General features: G+C 38.5%; 1 protein-coding gene across 1 annotated transcript in view; it reads left to right on the top strand.

Annotated features, from left to right (window-relative positions):
- Positions 1–20,459, top strand: part of ERC1 (ELKS/RAB6-interacting/CAST family member 1) — a 715,223-nt gene that overhangs the window by 637,382 nt on the left and 57,382 nt on the right. The window contains exon 18 of the mRNA XM_007937035.1: positions 4,636–4,824. Coding sequence (XP_007935226.1) covers positions 4,636–4,824 — 189 coding nt within the window. The remainder of the gene's footprint in view (positions 1–4,635; positions 4,825–20,459) is intronic.

Here is a 20,459-nt window from a genome sequence, read left to right as displayed (position 1 = left end):
AACCCTTCCTTGGTTTTCTGAGGCAGTAGCTCTGCAGAAGTAGATTGCCCAATCTTCTTTCCAAGAAGTAGCTGGTGGATTTGAACTGCCAGCCTTGTGGTTAGCAGTCAAATGCCTTAGGCACTACGCCACCAGAGCTCCTGTTTAAATGGAAATGAGGTTAAAATAAACACCTTCGCAAGATCACTAGTCCTCTGTCACCATATGCTGTCAAATGCTGGTCTCTGAAACTTATTTGATAATTTAATAAATAAGCAAATCAATCCTTACAAGAAGAAACAAAGCTCTCAGTACTTAACCAAAATATCTCTCATCCCTCAATACTTAATAACTTACTAAATGTAGATTTAGGAGATTATTAACATTTGAGCATTACAACTGACCCTTAAACAACTGGATTTGAACTGCATGGGTCTACTCACATGTGGATTTTTTTTTCCAATAAATATATTGGAAAATATTTTGGAGATTTGTGACAATTTGAAAAAACTCAGACAAACTGCATAGCCTAGAAATGTCACAAAAACAAAACTTAAGAAAAAGATATGTCATGAATGCATAAAAAAATACATAGATAGTGTGTTTTATCATTTACTACCATAAAAGACAAGTTCCCAGATGCCATTAACAAAATCATTGAGGAAGAAGAATATTTCTCTGAACAGGTTTTTAATTCAGACAGAAGTGTATTATTTGGGTAAGAAAAAAAAGTGACAAAGGACATTTAGTAAGGAAGAGAAGGAAGCACCAGGATTTAAGGCAGGAGGTGATAGGCTAACTCTACTATTTTGTGCAGATGCAGTCGGATTTATGATCAGGACTGCTTATGTTATCTGTAAGACTTCTGATCAATAGTAGGCTATTAGTAGTTAAGTTTTCAGGGAGTCAGTAGTTATATGTGGATTTTCTCCTGCACGAAGGTGCAGCTCTCCTGACCCCTGAGTTGTCAAGCATCAACTGTTTATTTAGTATAAGCAGAGTTATCTTGACAAGTACAGGACTTCCATAGCAATAGAACCAATATGACCCGACCGCATTTCTGATGGGTTTTGATAGAACTCCTTGCCTATGTACTAAGGTAATATGTGAACAGAAGACATAACTTTTAGATCCTGTAAGACACTGTCTTTCTACTTGGCAAGTGTCTCTCCTTCTCGCTGGAGATTAGGCAGTGGCCGTTTACTTTGTGGGAGGTGTGATATCTTTTCTAAGTGCCTGCTCAAATAGATAGGGGAGAAAAGGAAGAGATAAGGGCATTTCCCACATGGTTGACAGAGTTAATGTGTCTCAGAGAGGCCAAGTCACCTAGACAGCACATTCAGTGAGTTTTTATCCTGGAAAAAAATTCAAATTCCATTATTTTTAAAATTTTCAATTAGACTTTGAAATGTTTCACAGTACACAAACTCTGTAGTATTTTTTCAGTCATTTAACACTTTACCAATAGATACATCTAAGTCAGTTTGAAATTCATCTTTCATCAAGAACAAGGAACTAAAAAGTCCATTTTACTCCTCCCCTAGCTAGCTGTACAGTAGTGAGCCAGTCTCCTTTTAAACTCCATTTTGTTGTGAAGAATTTGACCTTTCTGTGGCTGCCATTGTCTCCTTGCTCAGTGATTATGCTTCTCTATGCCATTTTTTTCCAGTGCAAAACAATATTCCATAAGATACCAGGTCTTTCTGCCTTTCAGCCTAGATAGAACATTTTTGTGATGGCAGGAAACCTACAGGAACAGGAATAAGTTGCATAAACCCAATGGAAAGCTCAAAAGTGATTTTTTTTTTTTAGTACCAATGTGTCTATTAAAGAAGATGGGGCCAAAGTTAAAAAAAAGAAGGCTAACTGGAGTCGTGGGGTGTGTAGTGATAGAACAGTGGCTGGACAGTTTAGTCATTGAAAAGTGTACATGCATTTAAAGGACTGTTGCCTTTAATGCCTTGAGAGATTGCAGTTTGGAATTCTTTCTAAATAGTCTACAATAAATACATATTGTGATTAGAAATTAAATAGTTTTTTGAGAGGTTAATGATGTGTCAAAAAACTAATTTCCCCACCCTCCAAATCCTGTCCTTGATTGAAACAGTCTCTCCTCTGTGATTGGCAGTGTTGAGATGTCTATCACAGGTAGGAAATTCCTGAAGAAAACTGGTATCATGAGCATGTTAGGTAGAGGTTTCTTATAGAGCTTATGAACCTTCCACAGCATCACCTTAGTCTTTAACCTCTATCCTGATGGAAGTGTAATGTGTGTTTGAAATGTAAAAATAATACTAAATTGATTCACTTTCTCTGGTTTGTCTAACCTGACCCCAGCTTCCCTATTATATCAAATTATATAGACCTAACCCTTTCCTTTCTCTAACCTTTCTTGTTTTCTCTTCTCTTGGAGGAGAATCTGAACTCTGGTATCTTTAGTTAGCCAAAGATTGGTTTTTGTTTGTTTGTTTTAATTTTTATTGTGATTTAGATGAAAGTTTACAGAGCAAATTCATTTTCCATACAGCAGGTCATCCACATTTTGTTTCATGACATTGACTACAATTCCCCACAATGCAACAGCTCTCTTCCCATTTCCTCCCCATAGTTACCTCTTCCCTGTGTCCTTCCCTCCCATGCACTTCCACTCCCTGAGCTGTCTCCCTGTGCAAACACTGCCCTTCTGTTCTCCCATGATTGCTCTCTCCAGGGAGTGTGTCTACTTGATGTAAATGTTTACCCCATATGCTATCTGTTGTTTGGCTAGAAGCCCCAGGAGTGAGTTCAGTTTCAGACCTGAAGGGTAACTAGAGGTCACAGTCTCAGGGGTCTCACCAGGCTCTATCAGACCAGCAAACCAAACAATTGTTCCACATTGTTCTCCCACTCTATCCAGGATCTCCTGTACTGATCCCCTTCCAAGTGGTTGACAGTGGTAGCTAGGCATCATCTAGTTCTTCTGGTCTAATGGTTATATAGGCTGAGGATCGCATAGTCTACCAGTCCCTTGGACTAATTGTTTCCATGCATGCCAAAAGTGGCTTTAACACTAAGCTCTGGTTCTTCAATCTCTTTCCAGTAATTATTTCATGAAAACAGTATTAGAAACAAAGGAAATACAGTATGTTTATTATGTAGCCATTAAAAACCATATTCTTTAGGAACATTTAATGATGTCATGAACAGTACTCACAACATAATGTTAAATAAATGAATAGGTAATTTATCAAGCAAAATGTGAGGTATACTGTTCAAAGTTGATTTATCTAAGTTTATAAAAAGACTTGGAAGAAAATCATCAAAATGTTGTAAATGGTTACTTCCTGATGGAAACTTACAGGCAACATTATTATTTCCTTGATACTTTTATTTTTCTTTCTAAATTTTCCAAAGTAAAATTTGTATCACTCTCATTATGAAAAAATATACCAAACTGTATTCATTTAAAAAAAAAATTCTTAAAAAGCAATCAAGGAAAACAGCAGGACCAGTCCTTCGAGGGGGGCAGGGAGGAATCCATGTCACTGTTGGAAGGCCTTGTTTCTGTTGACTTGAAGCTTATTGAGCTCCTTCTTCATTAGCCGGGTCGGAGGTGTCCTGTTGATGAAAAATGCCAGCCTGGTGACATGCAACAGGTGTAAACCTCCGCCTGGCAGCCCTGGGAACATTGTGAGAATTGTCAGCATTTTGGCAGGGCTTTGCAGCTCTCACAGCTGCTGTGTATCAAGCAGATGCTGCTCTAACACTTTAGTCTTCTGAGATGTGAGATCTGGCCCAACTCTGCAAAACACCCCAGGCTTTGACTGACTACCAAAGACTTGGCCAGAGTATTGTCATGAGAGCTGTCAAATGACATTCTGGGGCAGAAGTCATCAATTATTAAGTGTCCTTCCAAAGGGAGTCAAAGTGATAGTTATTCATCCAGGGAATAGAGGGAAAAAAATAGGAGCATGTCTGTTATTTAAGAAAAACATAGAACCAATGTAACAACCGAGAGAAGTTCAGAGTCCTTGGCTGTGAGTCAGGTGTTTGGTGTTACATAAGGATTTATCAATCACCATTTCAAAAGAATCTCAGAAAACCTCTCTGAAATGAATGAGGGGAGCTTAAGCCAGGATGAGGCAGGTTTAGTAATGAGTTCACTCAACACGTCTCTTGGCCAAGAAAAACATGCACCTACTCCAGAGACAGATTTTTTTTCTATTCCAGGAGGTGGAGGAACACACGAAGTATGTGTAGTCTAGGCTTTCCGATGAGCAGTTTTCATTAGCATTTTTTTTGTAACCGACTCATAAATAAATGAAAAGAGGAATTGCGAGATAACTGGAGTTGTTCTGTATCAGGAATGTCATCTCTGTAAAAACAAGTTAGTCCTATGCTTAATCTTCTGCCTAAATACAGAATTCTCATCTCATATTGATACACTAACACTAAGCTAGCATTCTCTCCCTGCCTCCCAAAATGGTGGTTGGGTGTGACAGTGTAAATGGGCAACAGTATGTGGGACTGTTTATTTTTCTAATCCTGAAGATTTTTATAGTGATTAGAAAAGCTTTAGTCTTTGGTCCATTTGCTTTAACTTGGGAGACATAAAGAATATAGAAACTTCTCCTTTCAGATTGACCTTAACTTTGCATGTATTTTTTTTCACCTCAGATCATCCAGCCCCTCTTAGAACTTGACCAAAATAGAAGCAAATTAAAGTTGTATATTGGACACCTGACAGCCCTCTGTCATGAGCGAGACCCCTTGATCCTCCGTGGACTCACTCCACCAGCTTCCTATAACTTGGACGATGACCAGGCAGCTTGGGAGAATGAGCTGCAGAAGATGACCCAGGAACAGGTAAGTCTCTCACTTGAGCTTTCACAAGAGCCTGTTAAAATTCAACTGCTTTTGACGTTATTTCTACATACATATTTGTATGTGCTACAAGAATGTCCATATGTATAATAGAGCTAACAGGACACAGTTATGAGAACAACTTAGTCACAGCCAAACACCCTGAGGAAATGAGTCACTGAGCCTACAGGCTCGGGACTATGGTCGCAGGGGACATCAAGCTCAATTGGCATAGCAAACTACACAAAAACATTGTTCTACATTACTTTGATGAGTAGCAACTGGGATCTTAAAAGCCTACAGGCAGCCATCTAAGATATAACAATTGGTCTCTCCTCATCTGGAGCAAAGAAGAATGAAGATAACCAAAGACTCATGAAAATAATTAGTCCAAGAGACCAGTGGATCATACTAACCTGAGCTTACATGACTCCGAGACCAGAAGAACTAGATGGTGCCCACCTGTCACTGTCAGCCACTCAGAAAGGGATCAGAATAGGAGATCCTAAATAGAGTGAGAGAAATGTGAAACAAAACTCTAAATTATAAAAAGACCAGGCTTACAGGTCTGATAGAGACTGGTAAAACTCCCGAGACTGTGGCCATTGATCACCCTTTGGTCCTGGAATAGAACACACTCCCATGGCTTGCAGCCAAGCAGTAGACAGGCATATGGAGTGAACATTTACACCAGGTAGGTACACTCCTTAGAACAATCAACCATGGAAGATCAGAAGGGCAGTGTTTGCACAGGAAGATAGCTCAGAGAGCAGGAATGAAAGGAAAGGAGGACACATGGAAAAGGTAGCCACATGAAGGAAGTGGGAAGAGAGTTGTTGCATTATGGGGATTGCAGTCAATGTCATGAAACAATGTGTATGAACTGTTGTATGGAAAATGAATTTGTTCTGTTAAACTTTGACCCAAATCACAATTTTAAAAAAAACTTGTAACTTTAGGATGATATTGATAGATTACAAATTATATTTGAAAATAACATTTTTGTCTGGTGGAACCACTGAGGCTGTGGCCCGTTAGCTGCCCTTTAGGTCTGGAATTGAACCCACACCTGTGGCTTCCAGCCAAACAAAAGGCATATGAGTTGGACATTTACCTGAGGTAGATACACTCCTTGGAGAGAGCAATCATGGGAGAAAGAAGGGCTGTTTATGCACAGGGAGACAGCTCAGGGGGCAGGAGTACATTGAGGAATGGACACAGGGAAGAGGTAATTATCGGGAGGAAGTGTGAGGGGAGCTATTGCATTGTGGTAAATTGTAGTCAATGTCATGAGACAAAATGTACATGAACTGCTGTGTGGAAAGTGAATTTTCTCTGTAAACTTTCACCCAAATCACAATTTAAAAAGAAAAGAAAAGAAAACATTTTTGTCATTTAAAATCAAGTGAAATTAGATGCTGTTAAGACTGAGAAGTAATTTAACAATTTTAATTTCTGTTATTCTAATACATTTTATGTAAAAATATATCAATTTCATTCAAGGATACATTAATTTGGCACCTAAAATAACCATATGCAACCTAGTAGATAAAACCACAAGGGTGAAAAAATGTGGCCTCCATCCTCAAACATAGTTACTGAGTGATGCAAACAGTTAATACATTTGGCTGCTAACTGAAAGGTTGGAGGTTCCAGTCCATACAGAGGCAGCTTGGAAGAAAAACCTGGAAACCTGCTTCTGAAAGTTCATAGCCTTTGAAAACCCTAAAGAGTGCAGTTCTACTCTGAAAATACGTATCTTCATCATTAGTTGGAATTGACTAAATGGCAATTGGTTTTGAGTTAGTTGTAAACACCAACTAGGCACCAATAGTGGTGCCTAAGAACAACAGCATTCTCCTTTCAAGCACAATACAATGTTCATAAGCCAGAAATTTTAACTATAATAATTATATTAGGTAGTCCCTGACTTACAACATATTGGAGTTACTATGAACTGCACTTAGACTATTTTTTTGTACACTTTATCATTATACTAACATATACTGTATACAGTGTTGCAGTATGTAATTAGCTGATATTATCATGTTTAGATGTTTATTTACAGATGTTCAAAGATTAGATATATAAAGATACTGATAATAAAAGACAATAATAATAAAAACAAAAAAGAATTATTCAACTTACATTAGCACTGATTTACGATGGAGTCGTTGGAATGGAAAGTCATTGTAAGTCAGGGGCTACCTGTACTCTTATCAAATATATACTCTATATTCACATTTCCCTGATTTATCATAATAATGTCTTTTAAAGATGGATTTTCTTTTATTCAGTCCAGGTTCTTATCAAGAACAGAAAATTATCCCTGTGAGATTTTCACATTTGTTAATACGGAGTTACAGATACTTAATAAATCTGTAATTATATTTTAACAATCTTTTTTCTACAGTCCCCCACTTATCATTGAGGAGAATATTTTCAAGGTATACATAGAATTTTGAAAAATAAAATAGTAAAAAAAAAAAAAATCTAATTTGCAAAGTTATAACATGTATAGATTTTGAATATGTTACTGAAATTTTCAAGTTCAGTATTTTAAGAAATTTTTAAGTTCTGTGTGGTGGTTAAGTTTGTGTGTCAACTTGGCTGGGCAGCTGAATGTAGTATTCCCCATGATGAGACTGGTAATCAACTCCAGGGTGGAATCTACTGCGAGAGTGTCTAGCTGAGTAGCTGCCTTAGGGATGTGGTCTGCTTCCTGTATATAAGGAGAAGCCTTGGGGAATGGTCTCTAGCTTATGAAACACTTGAACCCTGCATGTAGCTGTGTCATTGCTCAGCAGCCTGCCATGCCACTGAAATTCCCATGCCGACTTTAGGACTTTCAGTGCACTTGAATGAATGGCCTGCCATGTGGTTTGGTTACACTGGGACTCTGCCTTTTTGCTTGTCAACCTTGGGCTTGGCAGCCTCAGCAGCCAGCAGCCAGCAGCTGTCTGAGTGAAGAAAAGCCTCTAGCTTCAGTGGGCCGGGAGCTGGATGCAGAGCTGAAGCCCAAGGCTGAGGGGCTTTCATACAGCCCCTAGAACCTGGCACTTGAACTCGGACTTCTAGCCTCTCAAACCGTAAGAGAAACCGTAAGAACAAACTCTTGTTTGTTCAAGCCATCCCATTTGTGGTATATTCCTGTCAGAGAGGCACTAAGTAACCAAAACATTCTGTTTCACTCTTACCTTGATTTTAAGTTTTCTGACACTTTCAAGAACAGTTAAAATTCTGTTGTTTTCTACTTGCCTTTTAAAATACATATAATTACTACATTGTAAATAAAATAAACAAGAAAATTCTCATAAGCAAAATGAAAAAAAAAAAAAAATTGAACTGCTATTTAGGTTGAGGCAATGGGAACTACCTTGGGGAATTCAGTGTTCAGATTCAAGATTCTTAGCAGTAGATAATTCTTCAGCAGATTCTAGGAATTACTGTTGAGTAGAAGTGCTTCTTTAGTCTTCCCTGGTGTGACTTGCTGAGATATCAGAAAAGGCTGCTTTAAAAGGGAGATGGTTGAGGGCAATCTTTTAACATGCCATAGGTTAGTACATAGTAGTAATGATGGCCACTAATGATTATACCACTGAAGGAAAGTTTGAGTTAAGGATGTCGAGTCAAGGGATTTTTAACAAGTCTGGTAGCATGTATTCTCAGTTGTCTCCAGGGAACTGTGGGTTACAACATACTCTTCAATATGGATTAGTTTAGACTAATGCCCCCATCTTGCATTGTCTTTTATTGTTGCCTGTAAAAATCCGGAGATTCTCTTTGTCTTGCTGTGATTTCTATTTCAATAAAGAAATGAGAGGCTAATCTGGAGACAAAAATCATGAATAAAAGAAACGAAGAGAAAACAGGTTGAAGATAAGGATAGAAAGCAGACATGGAAAATAAAGGAATGGAAAACTGAGTGAACACTGAGAAACAGAGATAGAAAAAGAGAAGGAAATAAGATGGCAGTTTTACAAATATTCTAAGTTCCTTTTGCTCCTAGGTTACAAGTAGAGGTTGATGATATCCCAATCTCTTACAGACTATCATCAGACCAACCAAGACTAAAGAAATGTGCATGTATTGTAAATTTACTAAAGCTCTTCATCAGAATTTTAAAGTTATACTCTGTTTTCCAGCTAAATGTTTTCTACTTGTTAAGCGTTATTTAAGGAGCCCTGGTTGTGCACCAAGAAGTCCTGGTGGCAGTGGTTAAAGCACTCAACTGATAAACAGAAAGTCAGGGGTTCAAACCTACCACGCTCTGCAGGAGAAAGATGAAGCAATCTGCTCCCATAAAGATTTACAGCCCTGGAAACCTTATGGGACAGTTCTGCTCTGTCCTATATGATCATTATGAGTCAGAATCAACCCAGTGGCAGTAAGTTTGGTGTTGGTTGGTGGTGCAACAGTTAAGTGCTTGGCTGCTAACCAAAAAAGTTGATGATTTGAATTCACTGAGTACTTCCATGGGAGAAAGACCCAGCTATCTGTTTCCCTCAAGATTGCAACCTAGGAAATCCTATTGGGGCAGTTCTCGTCTGTCACATGGGGTCACTAAGAGTCTAAATCATCTTGATGGTACCTAACAACAAGAAACAACAAGCATCATTTGCTTACTCATAGTATGTGAAGAAAAGTTGTGTTAAATACAAAACCTCCTGTGTTGTGATGTTAGAGATAACGTTAGTAACTGTAAGTCAAGATGAAAACTAGAGAGGCTTAGGGCTGCACTGACTTCCACATGATGTAGACATTGTCTAATGATAGATATTTCACAGCCTGGTTATTTAATAAACCTGATATCCTCACCTCACTGCCATCGAGTCAATTCCAAGTCATAGAGAACGCCCTTTGGGCTTCCAAGGCTGTAAATCTTTATGGAAGCAGTCAATGTCATGAGACAGTGTATGCAAGCTGCTGTATGGAAAGTGAATTTGCTCTGTAAACTTTCACCCAAATCACAATAAAAATGTAAAAAACAAAACAAAACAAAAAAACCTTTATGGAAGCAGATTGCCTCATCTTTCTTTCACAGAGCAGCTGGTGGGTTCAAACCACTGACCTCTTGGTTAGCAGTCAAATGCCTTAACCACCACACCACCAGCTCTTTATACCTGATATAGTTCATATTAAAAAAGAAGACCTACCTCTCAAATTTAGTATGTTGTCATAGAAATTTTAATTTCTTTCTTTTTCAAAAGAGAAAATATTTAAAGGCCAGAATTAAATTAAGTTCTTAATAGGTGTTACTGACCACATAGTGAAATTTCAGCAAGCCCACTGAACTAAGGTACGCCTAAACCAAGCCACGGTATTTTCAGTCACCTCTTATGCATGTGAGAGCTGGACAATGAATAAGGAAGACTGAAGAAGAGTTGATGTTTTTGAGTTGTAGTGTTGGTGAAGAATGCTAAGAGTACCATGGTCTGCTAAAAGGACTAACAAATCTGCCCTGGAAGAAGTGCAGCCAGAATGCTCCTTGGAAACAAGAATGGCCAGACTTTGTCTCACCTACTTTGGTCATGTTGTCAGAAGGGACCATTCCCTGGAGAAGGATATCATGCTTGGTAAAGTGGAGGGTCCACAAAGAAGAGGGGGAAGGCCCTCAACGAGATGGATAGACACAGTGGCTGCAACAGTGGGCTCAGGTATAGCAGGGATCATGAGGCTGAGGCTGGCACAGGACCAGGCAGTGTTTTGTTCTGTTCTGAGTCGGAGATGACTCGACGTCACCTAACAATGACAACATCATTTCAAGTATTTCATCTCCTTCTGAGACTGCAATTGCATCTTTCTTTTACATTGTTCCACATCTCTTGGATGCTCATTCTGGTTTTTGGTTGTTTGGTTGTGGGTTTTTTTTTTTTTTTTTTTTTTCCACTTTTCTTCTTATGTTTCAATTTGAATTATTCTTACTGATCTATTTGAAGTTCACTGGATTTTTGTGATCTTTACAATAATTTCATATTGAATTTTAAATATTTTGTATAAAAGAACAGTAGAGACTACAATAAATAATATTTATGCCTAGAAATGGGCATTCCTCTTCTTTTGTCAAGTCATTAGCATGGGGGACTGAGTCAAAAAGTTAGTAATTGAGCTGGGTATGGGTTTTGTTTTTTGTACAGTTACCTTCAGTGCACCACAGGCTTTAAATTTTCCACTGGTGGATTGCCACTACTATGTGTAATAAGAGTTGTAAAGTGCCAATTTTTCTCAGTTTTCATGCTTCACTCTCAACTTGCAGCAAGTCCAGCAATCCTGTGCCACAGAGGGCCCGTCTTCACACTCTTCCCCCTTTCCAAGCTGTAGACTGCTCTTACTTGTTACCCAGTGCAGGGCTTATGGTGGGAGCAGGGGTACTTTATCTCCTCCTCCAGCCTCAGTGTTCAGCAGCCTGTCTCAGCGTTTCTGTCCCACGCCTAACAACAAAACATCTCCCTGCTACTCAATGAAGAGTCTAGACTGCAGGTGGACATCCTGCTCCTTCTCCACTAACAGCAAATTTCTACGTTGAATCAGTTCAGAATCTTGGGGACTAGTGGACTTCCTGTGTCTTCCCCAGTGACAGGTTGCTTTTTCCTAGTGTCACTGCTGGAGAGAGGTACGTTTTCTACTCCTCTAGTGGTAGCCAGTCTTTAGATTAGGAGCCATGAGGGTTTCCTTGCCTTACCCACCCCCAACAACATAAAGTTAGACTCTAGGCACAGAAGAGTTTTTTACCCATGACACATGGTTTTTGCTTCATATCAAAGAACGGTCCAGGATGTTGGTGGATTTTGTGTAGCTGCCCTGCCGTGGCTGCTCCTCACCACCTGTGCTCATGCACTGCTCGAAGCATGAATAGTTTTCTCTAGTGCTCCTACTCTACCCTCAAATCTTGGCAGGCCCCACAAACTGTACGATAGAAAGAGGGCTGTCTCAGGTTTCCTGCCCTGTTCCCAGTGTTCTCACAAACACTGAGTAGAGGCCCATGGAAGGGATTTGGATTATGGGTGTGGACTCCCTTTGTGTCTGGGGCTGCAAGTGATTCTAAACTGTCAAGCTGGCCCATAATCTGACTTTAAGAATTTCATTAGATTTTAGTTGTTTTCTTCCTATCTACTTACAAGACTGCCACCTCTTCCTCCTTTACTCCCCCAGAAATGTGTTCTGTCTCTCATCAGATGGATTTGTCAACCTTGAATTCAGTTCACCTTGTTACCTTGTGACTTCTGCTCTCTGATGGGCTCCAAAAAATTATGATTTTATAGATTACCCTGTCCTTTTTGTTTTTGTTTTTGTTTTTTTTAGGAACAGTGTTCTCTTAGGGCTTTATATATTCTAAGCAGAAGTAGAACTTATAAATTTGGATTATTGTCATCTTGCAAGATAAATGCACAAAGGGTGTTATTTTAAGACTTCCAGCATCCCTTGGTCCTTACTTACACAAAGTTGTTGCACATGTTTATACAGAGCTCTCTTTATCCAAGACCCTCAAGTTCTACTTACTCAGACAGCTAGAATATATTAAATTAATGCTTCAATATTTTTTTCTATACAGTTCTATACAAAATACATACAGAAGAAAGATGCAGAAAGCAACTCATTGCATACATTGATATGTAGCTGGTACATTAATTTGCGCTTACCTGGATAGAGGCCGTGGACTCTTTCAAAAGCTAAGAGAGTTCAAGTAGAAATAAAATCCAGTGAGCATATTCAAAGGTTATTCCCACACCTATAAACATACACATAGAAGCAGAGTGGTGTAGTAGAAGTAACAATAATAATAATGACACTGAAGTCAAACACATATGGGTTCAAAGCCCACCTCTATCATTTTTTGACTGTGGGACATCAAGCAAGTTTCTTAATCTTTTTTTTTTTCTTTTTTCCTTTTCTCCCTTAACCGTTCTCAGCCTCAGTTTTTTCAACATGAAAATAGGGATAATTTTACTGCCCTCAGAGTTGCATGAGGTTTAATGAGGTAACATTACCTAAATCACTTCGCATAGTTACTGACACACACTCTTAGTGGTGAATTGTAAGGCAGTGAATGTCAGAACCTTACTTTCAATCATAAATCACTTTTTCAAAGATTCTCTCTGTAGGCTAGTAAAGTTTTCTCAATTCCATGAACTTTTTTTTTCTTTTCAAGACAGATGCACATTTGGCATTTGTTCTTCTACAACATAGTATTATAGCATAAAGAATAAAAATGATGAATTCAAATAGACCGGAAAGAAGAGCAAAGCTTTTTCAAATATGAGAAAATGTAGAATTTTCAGTTAAATTTACAAAACTGAAATTAAAAATCACTGCTAGGCCCCTAGGCAGAGCCTAGAAATAAATTTAGACATAAAGTCATCATAGTATCAAAATTCCATAGTAGTTCATTTCAAAAATTTGTTGATTTGATGTCATTTCATTCCTGGTGTTATAAAATTGACCAAACTGGCATTTTGACCAAATTGGCAACAGCAAAGAAAATATTGCATTTTTGAGAATTAGAAGATTGTTTAGACCCACAGAAATATTAAGGTTGTTTTCAACCTGTGAAATTTACTGTAATAGTTTAATAATTACAGGACAGCTAGATAGCGGAATGTGATTAATTCCTTTCTGCCACCAGTTTGAATCCATTTAGAGCAGTGATTTTTAACTTTTGAGTAAGATGAGTTTGCCCCAAATTTTATACTCATTGGAGTTTACTTTGGTGTGATTACCAAAGAAATTAGTTTGGATTGGATAGATAGATGAGGACATGGGTGACAGGCAGGAATATGTGCATTATTGTCATATGCTGTCAGTGTCCTCTTCAGTGTAGAATGGAAGTTAAGGGCACAGGTTTTAGAGTCAGACTTGCATTTGCATTCTATCTAGTTACCTGTTGTTGAGTGTCATCGAGTTGGACCCGACTCATAACAACCCCTCCTTGGGTTTCTGAGGTGGTATCACTACGGAAGTAGATTGTCCAACCTTCCTTCCGAGGAGTGGCTGGTGAGTTTGAACAGCCAGCCTTCTGGTTAGCAGTCAAGCTAATGCTGCTATAACATACAAATGTGTGGCTTTAACAGGTATTTTTTTATTGTAATTTGGATAACAGTTGATAGAGTATATTGATTTTCTACTCAGCGATTCATACACATTTTGTTTTGTAATGTTGATTGCAGTCCCCACAGTGTAACAGCACTCTTCCCTCTTTTTTCTTGTGTTTACAATTTCTTTTCATACTTCTTCCCTATCCCTTTTTGACTTCTTAGCTTTATCCCTGGGCAAATGCTGCCCTTTTGATATAGTGTGGTTGATTGTTCTGATGAGTACAGACATTCCTGTTGTTACTGTTCACCATATAGGTCTATCCGTCATTTGGCTAAAAGTTGAGTCACGAAAGTGAATTCATTTCCCTGCTTGAAGGGTGTCAAAAGGCCATAGGCTCAGAGATTCCACCAGTCTCTATCAGAGAGACTGTAAGTAAGCCTGGTCTTTTTTTTATGATTTTGAGTTTTGTCCCACGTTTTCTCCCACTCGATCCAGGACCTCCTATTGTGATCCCTTTCAGAGTGGTCAGTAGTGGTGGCCAGGCACCACCTGTTCTTCTGGTCTCAGGGTTGTGGAGGTTGAGGTTCAAGTGGTCCATTAGTCCTCTGGACTAATTGTTTCCATGCTTCTTTGATTTTGTTCACTTTTCTTTGCTCAGGACTGGGAGAGACCAATAGTTGTACCTTATATGGCTGCTCATGCACTTTTAAGACCCCCATTGCTACTCACCAAAGTAGGGTGTAGAACATTGTCTTTGTGAACTATGAACAAACAAAAATTTATTTTCTCACAATTTAGGAGACTATAAATCCAAATTCAGAATATATAATAATGATAATGCAGAGTCCTAATTCTCTGTCAGGGAGCTCTGGTAGCATAGTGCCTAAGACACTTGACTGCTAACCAGAAGGCTGGCGGTTCAAACCCACCGGCCACTCCTCAGAAGGAAGGTTAGACAGTCTACTTCCATAGTGATACTGCCTCGGAAACCCAAGGATGGGTCGCTATGAGTGGGGTCCGACTCGAGGGCATGTAACAACAACAATTCTCTGTCCTGGAGGAAAGTCCTTGTCTCTTCAGTTTCTGCTTCCTGGTCCCTTGAAGATCTCCATGTGTCATAGCATCCACCTTACCCTCCCATCTTTCTCTGCTTGCTTTTCTAATCTCAAAAATTTTTTGAAAATCTCAAAAGAGATTGACTTAAGAAAACACTCTTTGCTAATCCTGCCTCATTAACATAACAAAGAAAACTCATTTGCCAAATGGGATACCCAAGCACAGAGGTTAGAATTTATAACACATTTTGGGGGAGCATAATTCAATCCATAACACATTCTTTTCACTTCCTGTCTATTTGATCTTAGTTTTCTTAACATCTCTACATTTCTTTATCTTTCAGTGGACATAATGTCTTTGTGAGAATTAGAATGATATAGATGGTATTGTTTATAATAATTATCATTGTTATTAGCAATTATTTTCAGTTACTATTTTACTAAGAATTAGCCTAATGAGCCTTACATCAATCTTAGCCATCCATCTTCAAATTCTTCCTTGTTCTAGACTCTTAGGCATGGAAAATTCTGGTGCTACATTGCCAGGCATGTCTAGATTTTCTTAATTCCATGCTTCCTGTCATTCTATATCCATATTGTGATTCAAGAGAGCAATCTTAAATATATATTTTAGGAATCACAAAAATACTTTGCAGAGGATCCCAGGGTAAGGTTTCCTTTGTGAAAAACCTATAGTTGCCATTTTTTACATAATATATATATATATACAGTTCCAGTTTTGGTTCCCAGGCTGTTTTTATTTTGTTTTGTTTTGTTTTTGTGTGCAGTGTACCAAATTATGTTTTCTTTCCCAATCCTCAGCTTCATTAAAAAAAACAAAAAAACATCACTGCCCTCAAGTGTAATAACACATTATGTGCTATTCATTAATTATTTATAATGAATTTTTACAGGCAGAAAAATCTAGAGATTAATATAACATCACCTTTGTATCCAGAACTAACAAATATTAGTTTGCCGTATCGGCCTCAGATCATTTTTTAAATTCCAAGCATAATTAAAGGCTTCTTTGTATCCCTTCTCAAATGCATTTCCTTCTTCCATCTCTAGTGTCAGCCACTGTCCTAAATTGATGTATTTTTCCAGATCACATGTTTACCTCTTCAATGTACATACATATTTCCATAAACAATATGCAGTATTGTTTAGTGTGATGTGAGTTGAAATATTTGGTGTCATACTGCTCAGGCTGTCTTTCTGTTCATCATTATATACTGAACCCAGGCCTTCTAGTCACTTGGTGTTGGAAATAGAGACATTGTTGAAATTTCTCACATACATATGGATCTTAGACCATTTTACATATGGTCCTAGAACCCTAAAGAAGCTTTCTTTGAAGAAATAGACTGACATAGTACCAAAGTAGAATGCTATTATGGTTCAAAGTGGCTTGACCTAGCATTAATAAGGAAAAGTATTTATTAAGTTCAGTTAGGAAGTGCCCATATTTGCCCACTGTCTGTTATCTTCCAGAATTACAGTTTATTATTGAAAGTACAGGTCCAGTCTCACCAGGTTTCCCACACTGCACTTCTCACTCCTCACACATAAGGTGCCTTCATATCTCTACCAAAACCTCTTGTCAACTCTTAGGCAAGAAAGCTTATTTAGTGGCCCTGTGCATCGACGCTATCTAATAGAATTAACATTTTTTCAGGAAGTTGAGTCATCAGTTCTTGGGTCAAGTATTGTAGAACTACATGAAAATTGTGGGAATTTTTCAACTGAAACTTTTCAGACCAATGGCTTTTCCCTTCACTATAAATGCAAACGGTTTTGGGTTTTAACATCTCCAACTTACTTATTTTTATAGAGCTCAAGGACATGGGTGAGTGTTTGGGAGGAGAAACAATGGGTTTAACATAAACATTGTGTATGTTTTTAAAAGACTGTACTGAACATATGCTACACATCAATTCTTTAATTTTAGAAAGATGCAACAGGGTGGGATACTATTCACAGGTGCAGATACAGGAAAGACCACACTCATGTATGTAATCTTCTCATAGCTGCAAATGATTGTATTCAACTTTACAATGAGGTGAGGAAACTTTTATAAGTCTCCTACGGCTGTCTTATTCATACACTGCTGTGCTGTGTAGCACAATTTCCCAGCAACAATAAACTTTAACTCTTCACCTTATCACCAGTGCAATGGCTCATATGGTTATAAAGTAAATGTGGTAAGCAGCTTGGAGCATAATATTGTGCTTGGGTCAAAGTATCCTAGCCTGAAGATATCTTATGGATTTTTTTATCATTTTGCACACACTGGCCAGAGTCAGATAGTCACCATTGACTATATAGATTTCATCTTGGCTACCTACAGTTAGTTACATATACTTTAAATATTTTGGTTTGTAGGTAAATAGATAACATGCCAGTTTTGAAGACTTAAGTATTTGAGTCCTGTTCCTTTGGTTTTCTACATCTATGTTGTTATTAGGAGCTCTGGTAGCGTAGTGCCTAAGGCACTTGACTGCTAACCAGAAGGCTGGTGGTTCAAACCCACCAGCCACTCCTTGGAAGGAAGGTTGGGCAATCTGCTTCTGTAGTGATACCACCTCGGAAACCCAAGGAGGGGTCACTGTGAGTCAGGTCTGACTCAATGGCACATAACAACAACAAATATTGTTGTTTATTTTTTTGTAATTTTTTTGTGATTTGGGTGAATGTTTACAGAGGAAATTCATTTTCCATACAGCAGTTCATACACATTTTGTCTCATGACATTGACTCCAATTCCCCACAACATAACAGCTTTCTTCCTGTTTCCTCATTGTAGTTCCCTCTTCCTTATGTCCTTCCCCCCAGTGCACTCCCACCCCCCTACCTTTCTCCCTATGCAAACACTACCTTCTGTTCTCCTACGATATATCGCTCCATGGAGTGTACCTACCTGATATAAATATTCACCCCATATGTCTTTCTGTTGTTTGGCTGGAAGCCACAGGAGTGAACTCAATTCCAGACCAGAAGGGTGCTTATGAACCATAGTCTCAAGGGTCTCACCAGGCTCTATCAGACCAGCAAACCTGGTCTTTTTCTATGATTTTAAGTTTTGTTCCACATTGTTCTCCCATTCTATCAGGATCTCCTGCATTAATCCCTCTCCAAGTGGTTGACAGTGGTAGCTGGGCACCATCTAGTTCTTCTGGTCTCATGGTCAGACAGGCTGAGGATCCCATGATCTACCAGTCCCTTGGACTAATTGTCACCCAGACATCTTTGCTTTTCTTCATTCTTCTTTGCTCTAGGTGGGGAGAGACCCATCGTTGCATCTAGATGGCCACTTGCAAGCTTTTAAGATACCAGTCTCTACTCACCAAAGTAGGATGTAGATCAATGTTTTTGTGTAGTATGTTGTGCTAATTGAGCTTGATGTCCCCTGCGACTATGGTCCCAAGCCCACAAGTTCAACTACTCAAGGTATCCGGGTAGCTGGCCGTGGCCAAGAAACCACCTCAACCTTGCCCCTTGGTAGCTCTACTATACACCTGTAACGTTCTTATACCACATACAAATTCGCATGTAGAAACATTGTCTGCTAACCCTATACATGGTCATGGGCATATATAGGGTATCTACCCCTTGCCTCGACACACCTGATTGCTCAGCCTGTCCACCCATCTATCCACCTGTAGATCAGTTCTTGCCATCACTGACAGTGCAGTACTGTACATGCAAAAGGGTTTATCTTTGTTGTCTGTACCTCCCATGTACCTCTGTATGTCTTCCTCAGTGCCACTGTGTTGATCACTCACATTTGGTACATTGCCCTTTCCTTCACCCAAATCAATACTTGTCTCTACCTATTTAGCAGTGTATTTTTTTTTTTTGTAATTTTATAGTGGTAAAACATAGGCACTCTGGTAGTATATAAAATTGGCCATTTTAACGATTTTTAAGTGTACATTTTGGTGGTATTAATTATATTCACAGTGTTGTGCAACCATCACCACTGTCTAGTTCCAGCATTGCTTCATCGCCCTAAACAGAAACTCTGAACTCTTTAATTAACCCCTCCATTCCACACTCCCCTAGCCCCTAAATTAGTACCCTCTAATCTAGTTTCTGTGGGAGCTCTGGTAGGAATGCCTAAGGCACTTGACTGCTAACCAGAAGGCTGGCAGTTCAAACCCACCAGCCACTCATTGGAAGGAAGGTTGGGCAATCAAATTCTGTAGTGATACCACCTTGGAAACCCAAGAAGGGGTCGCTATGAGTTGGGTCTGACTCCACGGCACATAACAACAACAATCTAGTTTCTGTGTCTATGAAATTGCATATTCTAGATATTTCATATAAATGGAATTATACAATATTTGTCCTTTTGTGTCTGACTTATTTAGCTTAGTATATCATCAGAGTTCATTCATGTTGTAGCATGTATCAGAACTTCACTCCTTTTTATGGCTGAATAATATTGCATTGTATGGATATGCCACATTTTGTTTACTTCTTCATCTGTTGGTGGACAGTTGGTTGTTTCCACCTTTTAGTTGTTACGAACAGTGCTGCGTGAACATGAACATTTGTGTGTGAGTGTATTTGATACCCTGTTGCATCTCTTTTGGGTATTATTAGAAATAGAATTGCTGGTAATTCTTTGTTTAACTTTTTGAGGAACTGCCAATCTACTTTTTATAATGGTTAACTAATATTCTCACTAGCAATGGATGAGGGTTCCAGTTTCTCTACATCCTCACCAACACTTATTATCGTCTGATTGATTTTTTTTTTATTATTTGTAAATAGACATCCTAGTGTGTGTAAAGTAGTATCTCATTGCAGTTTTTATTTGCATTTCTTGATTAATGATACTGAACATCTTTTCATATGTTTGTTAGCCATTTGAATATCTTTGGAGAAATGTCTATTCAAGGCCTTTGCTCATTTTGAAATTGAGTGTTTTGTCTTTTCTTGTTGAAGTATAATAGTTCTTTAAGTATCCTGGATATTAAATCCTTGTCAGATCCATGATTTGCAAATATTTTTTCCCATTCTGTAGATTGTCTTCACCCACTTATTAATGTCCTTTAATGCACAGAAGGGTTCGTTGTTGTTGTTTATCTTTTAATTAATATTTATTTTATTTTTGGTGAAAATACATATAGCAAAACCTGTTCCCATTCCACAGTTTCTAGATATAATGATCAGTGAAACTGATTACGTTCTTCACATTGTGTCAACATTTTCATTATTTCTGTTCTAGTTATTTCTCTCCCATTAACTTAAACTCCCTGGCCCCCAGCCTTCTCATCTATGATTTAAAATAACTGTTTGGTCTCAGACAATTTTTTTTTTTTAAATTATGAGTTGGGTGAAAGTTTATAGAGCAAATTCATTTTCCATACAGCAGTTCATATACACTTTGTCTCATGACATCAACCACAGTTTACCACAGTGCAACAGCTCCCCTCCCACTTCCTCCCCATACTTACCTCTTCCCAGTGTCCATCCCTCCATGCACTCCTGCCCCCTGAGCTGTCTCCCTGTGCATAAGCAGCCCTTCTTTCTCCCATGATT

Source organism: Orycteropus afer, unplaced genomic scaffold (genome assembly GCF_000298275.1).
Source record: "Orycteropus afer afer isolate SDZICR_OR568_19922 unplaced genomic scaffold, OryAfe1.0 scaffold00040, whole genome shotgun sequence".
Taxonomy (NCBI): Eukaryota; Metazoa; Chordata; class Mammalia; order Tubulidentata; family Orycteropodidae; genus Orycteropus; species Orycteropus afer.
Note: the sequence above shows the minus strand (reverse complement) of the source record. Positions and strands in the feature narration are given on the sequence as shown.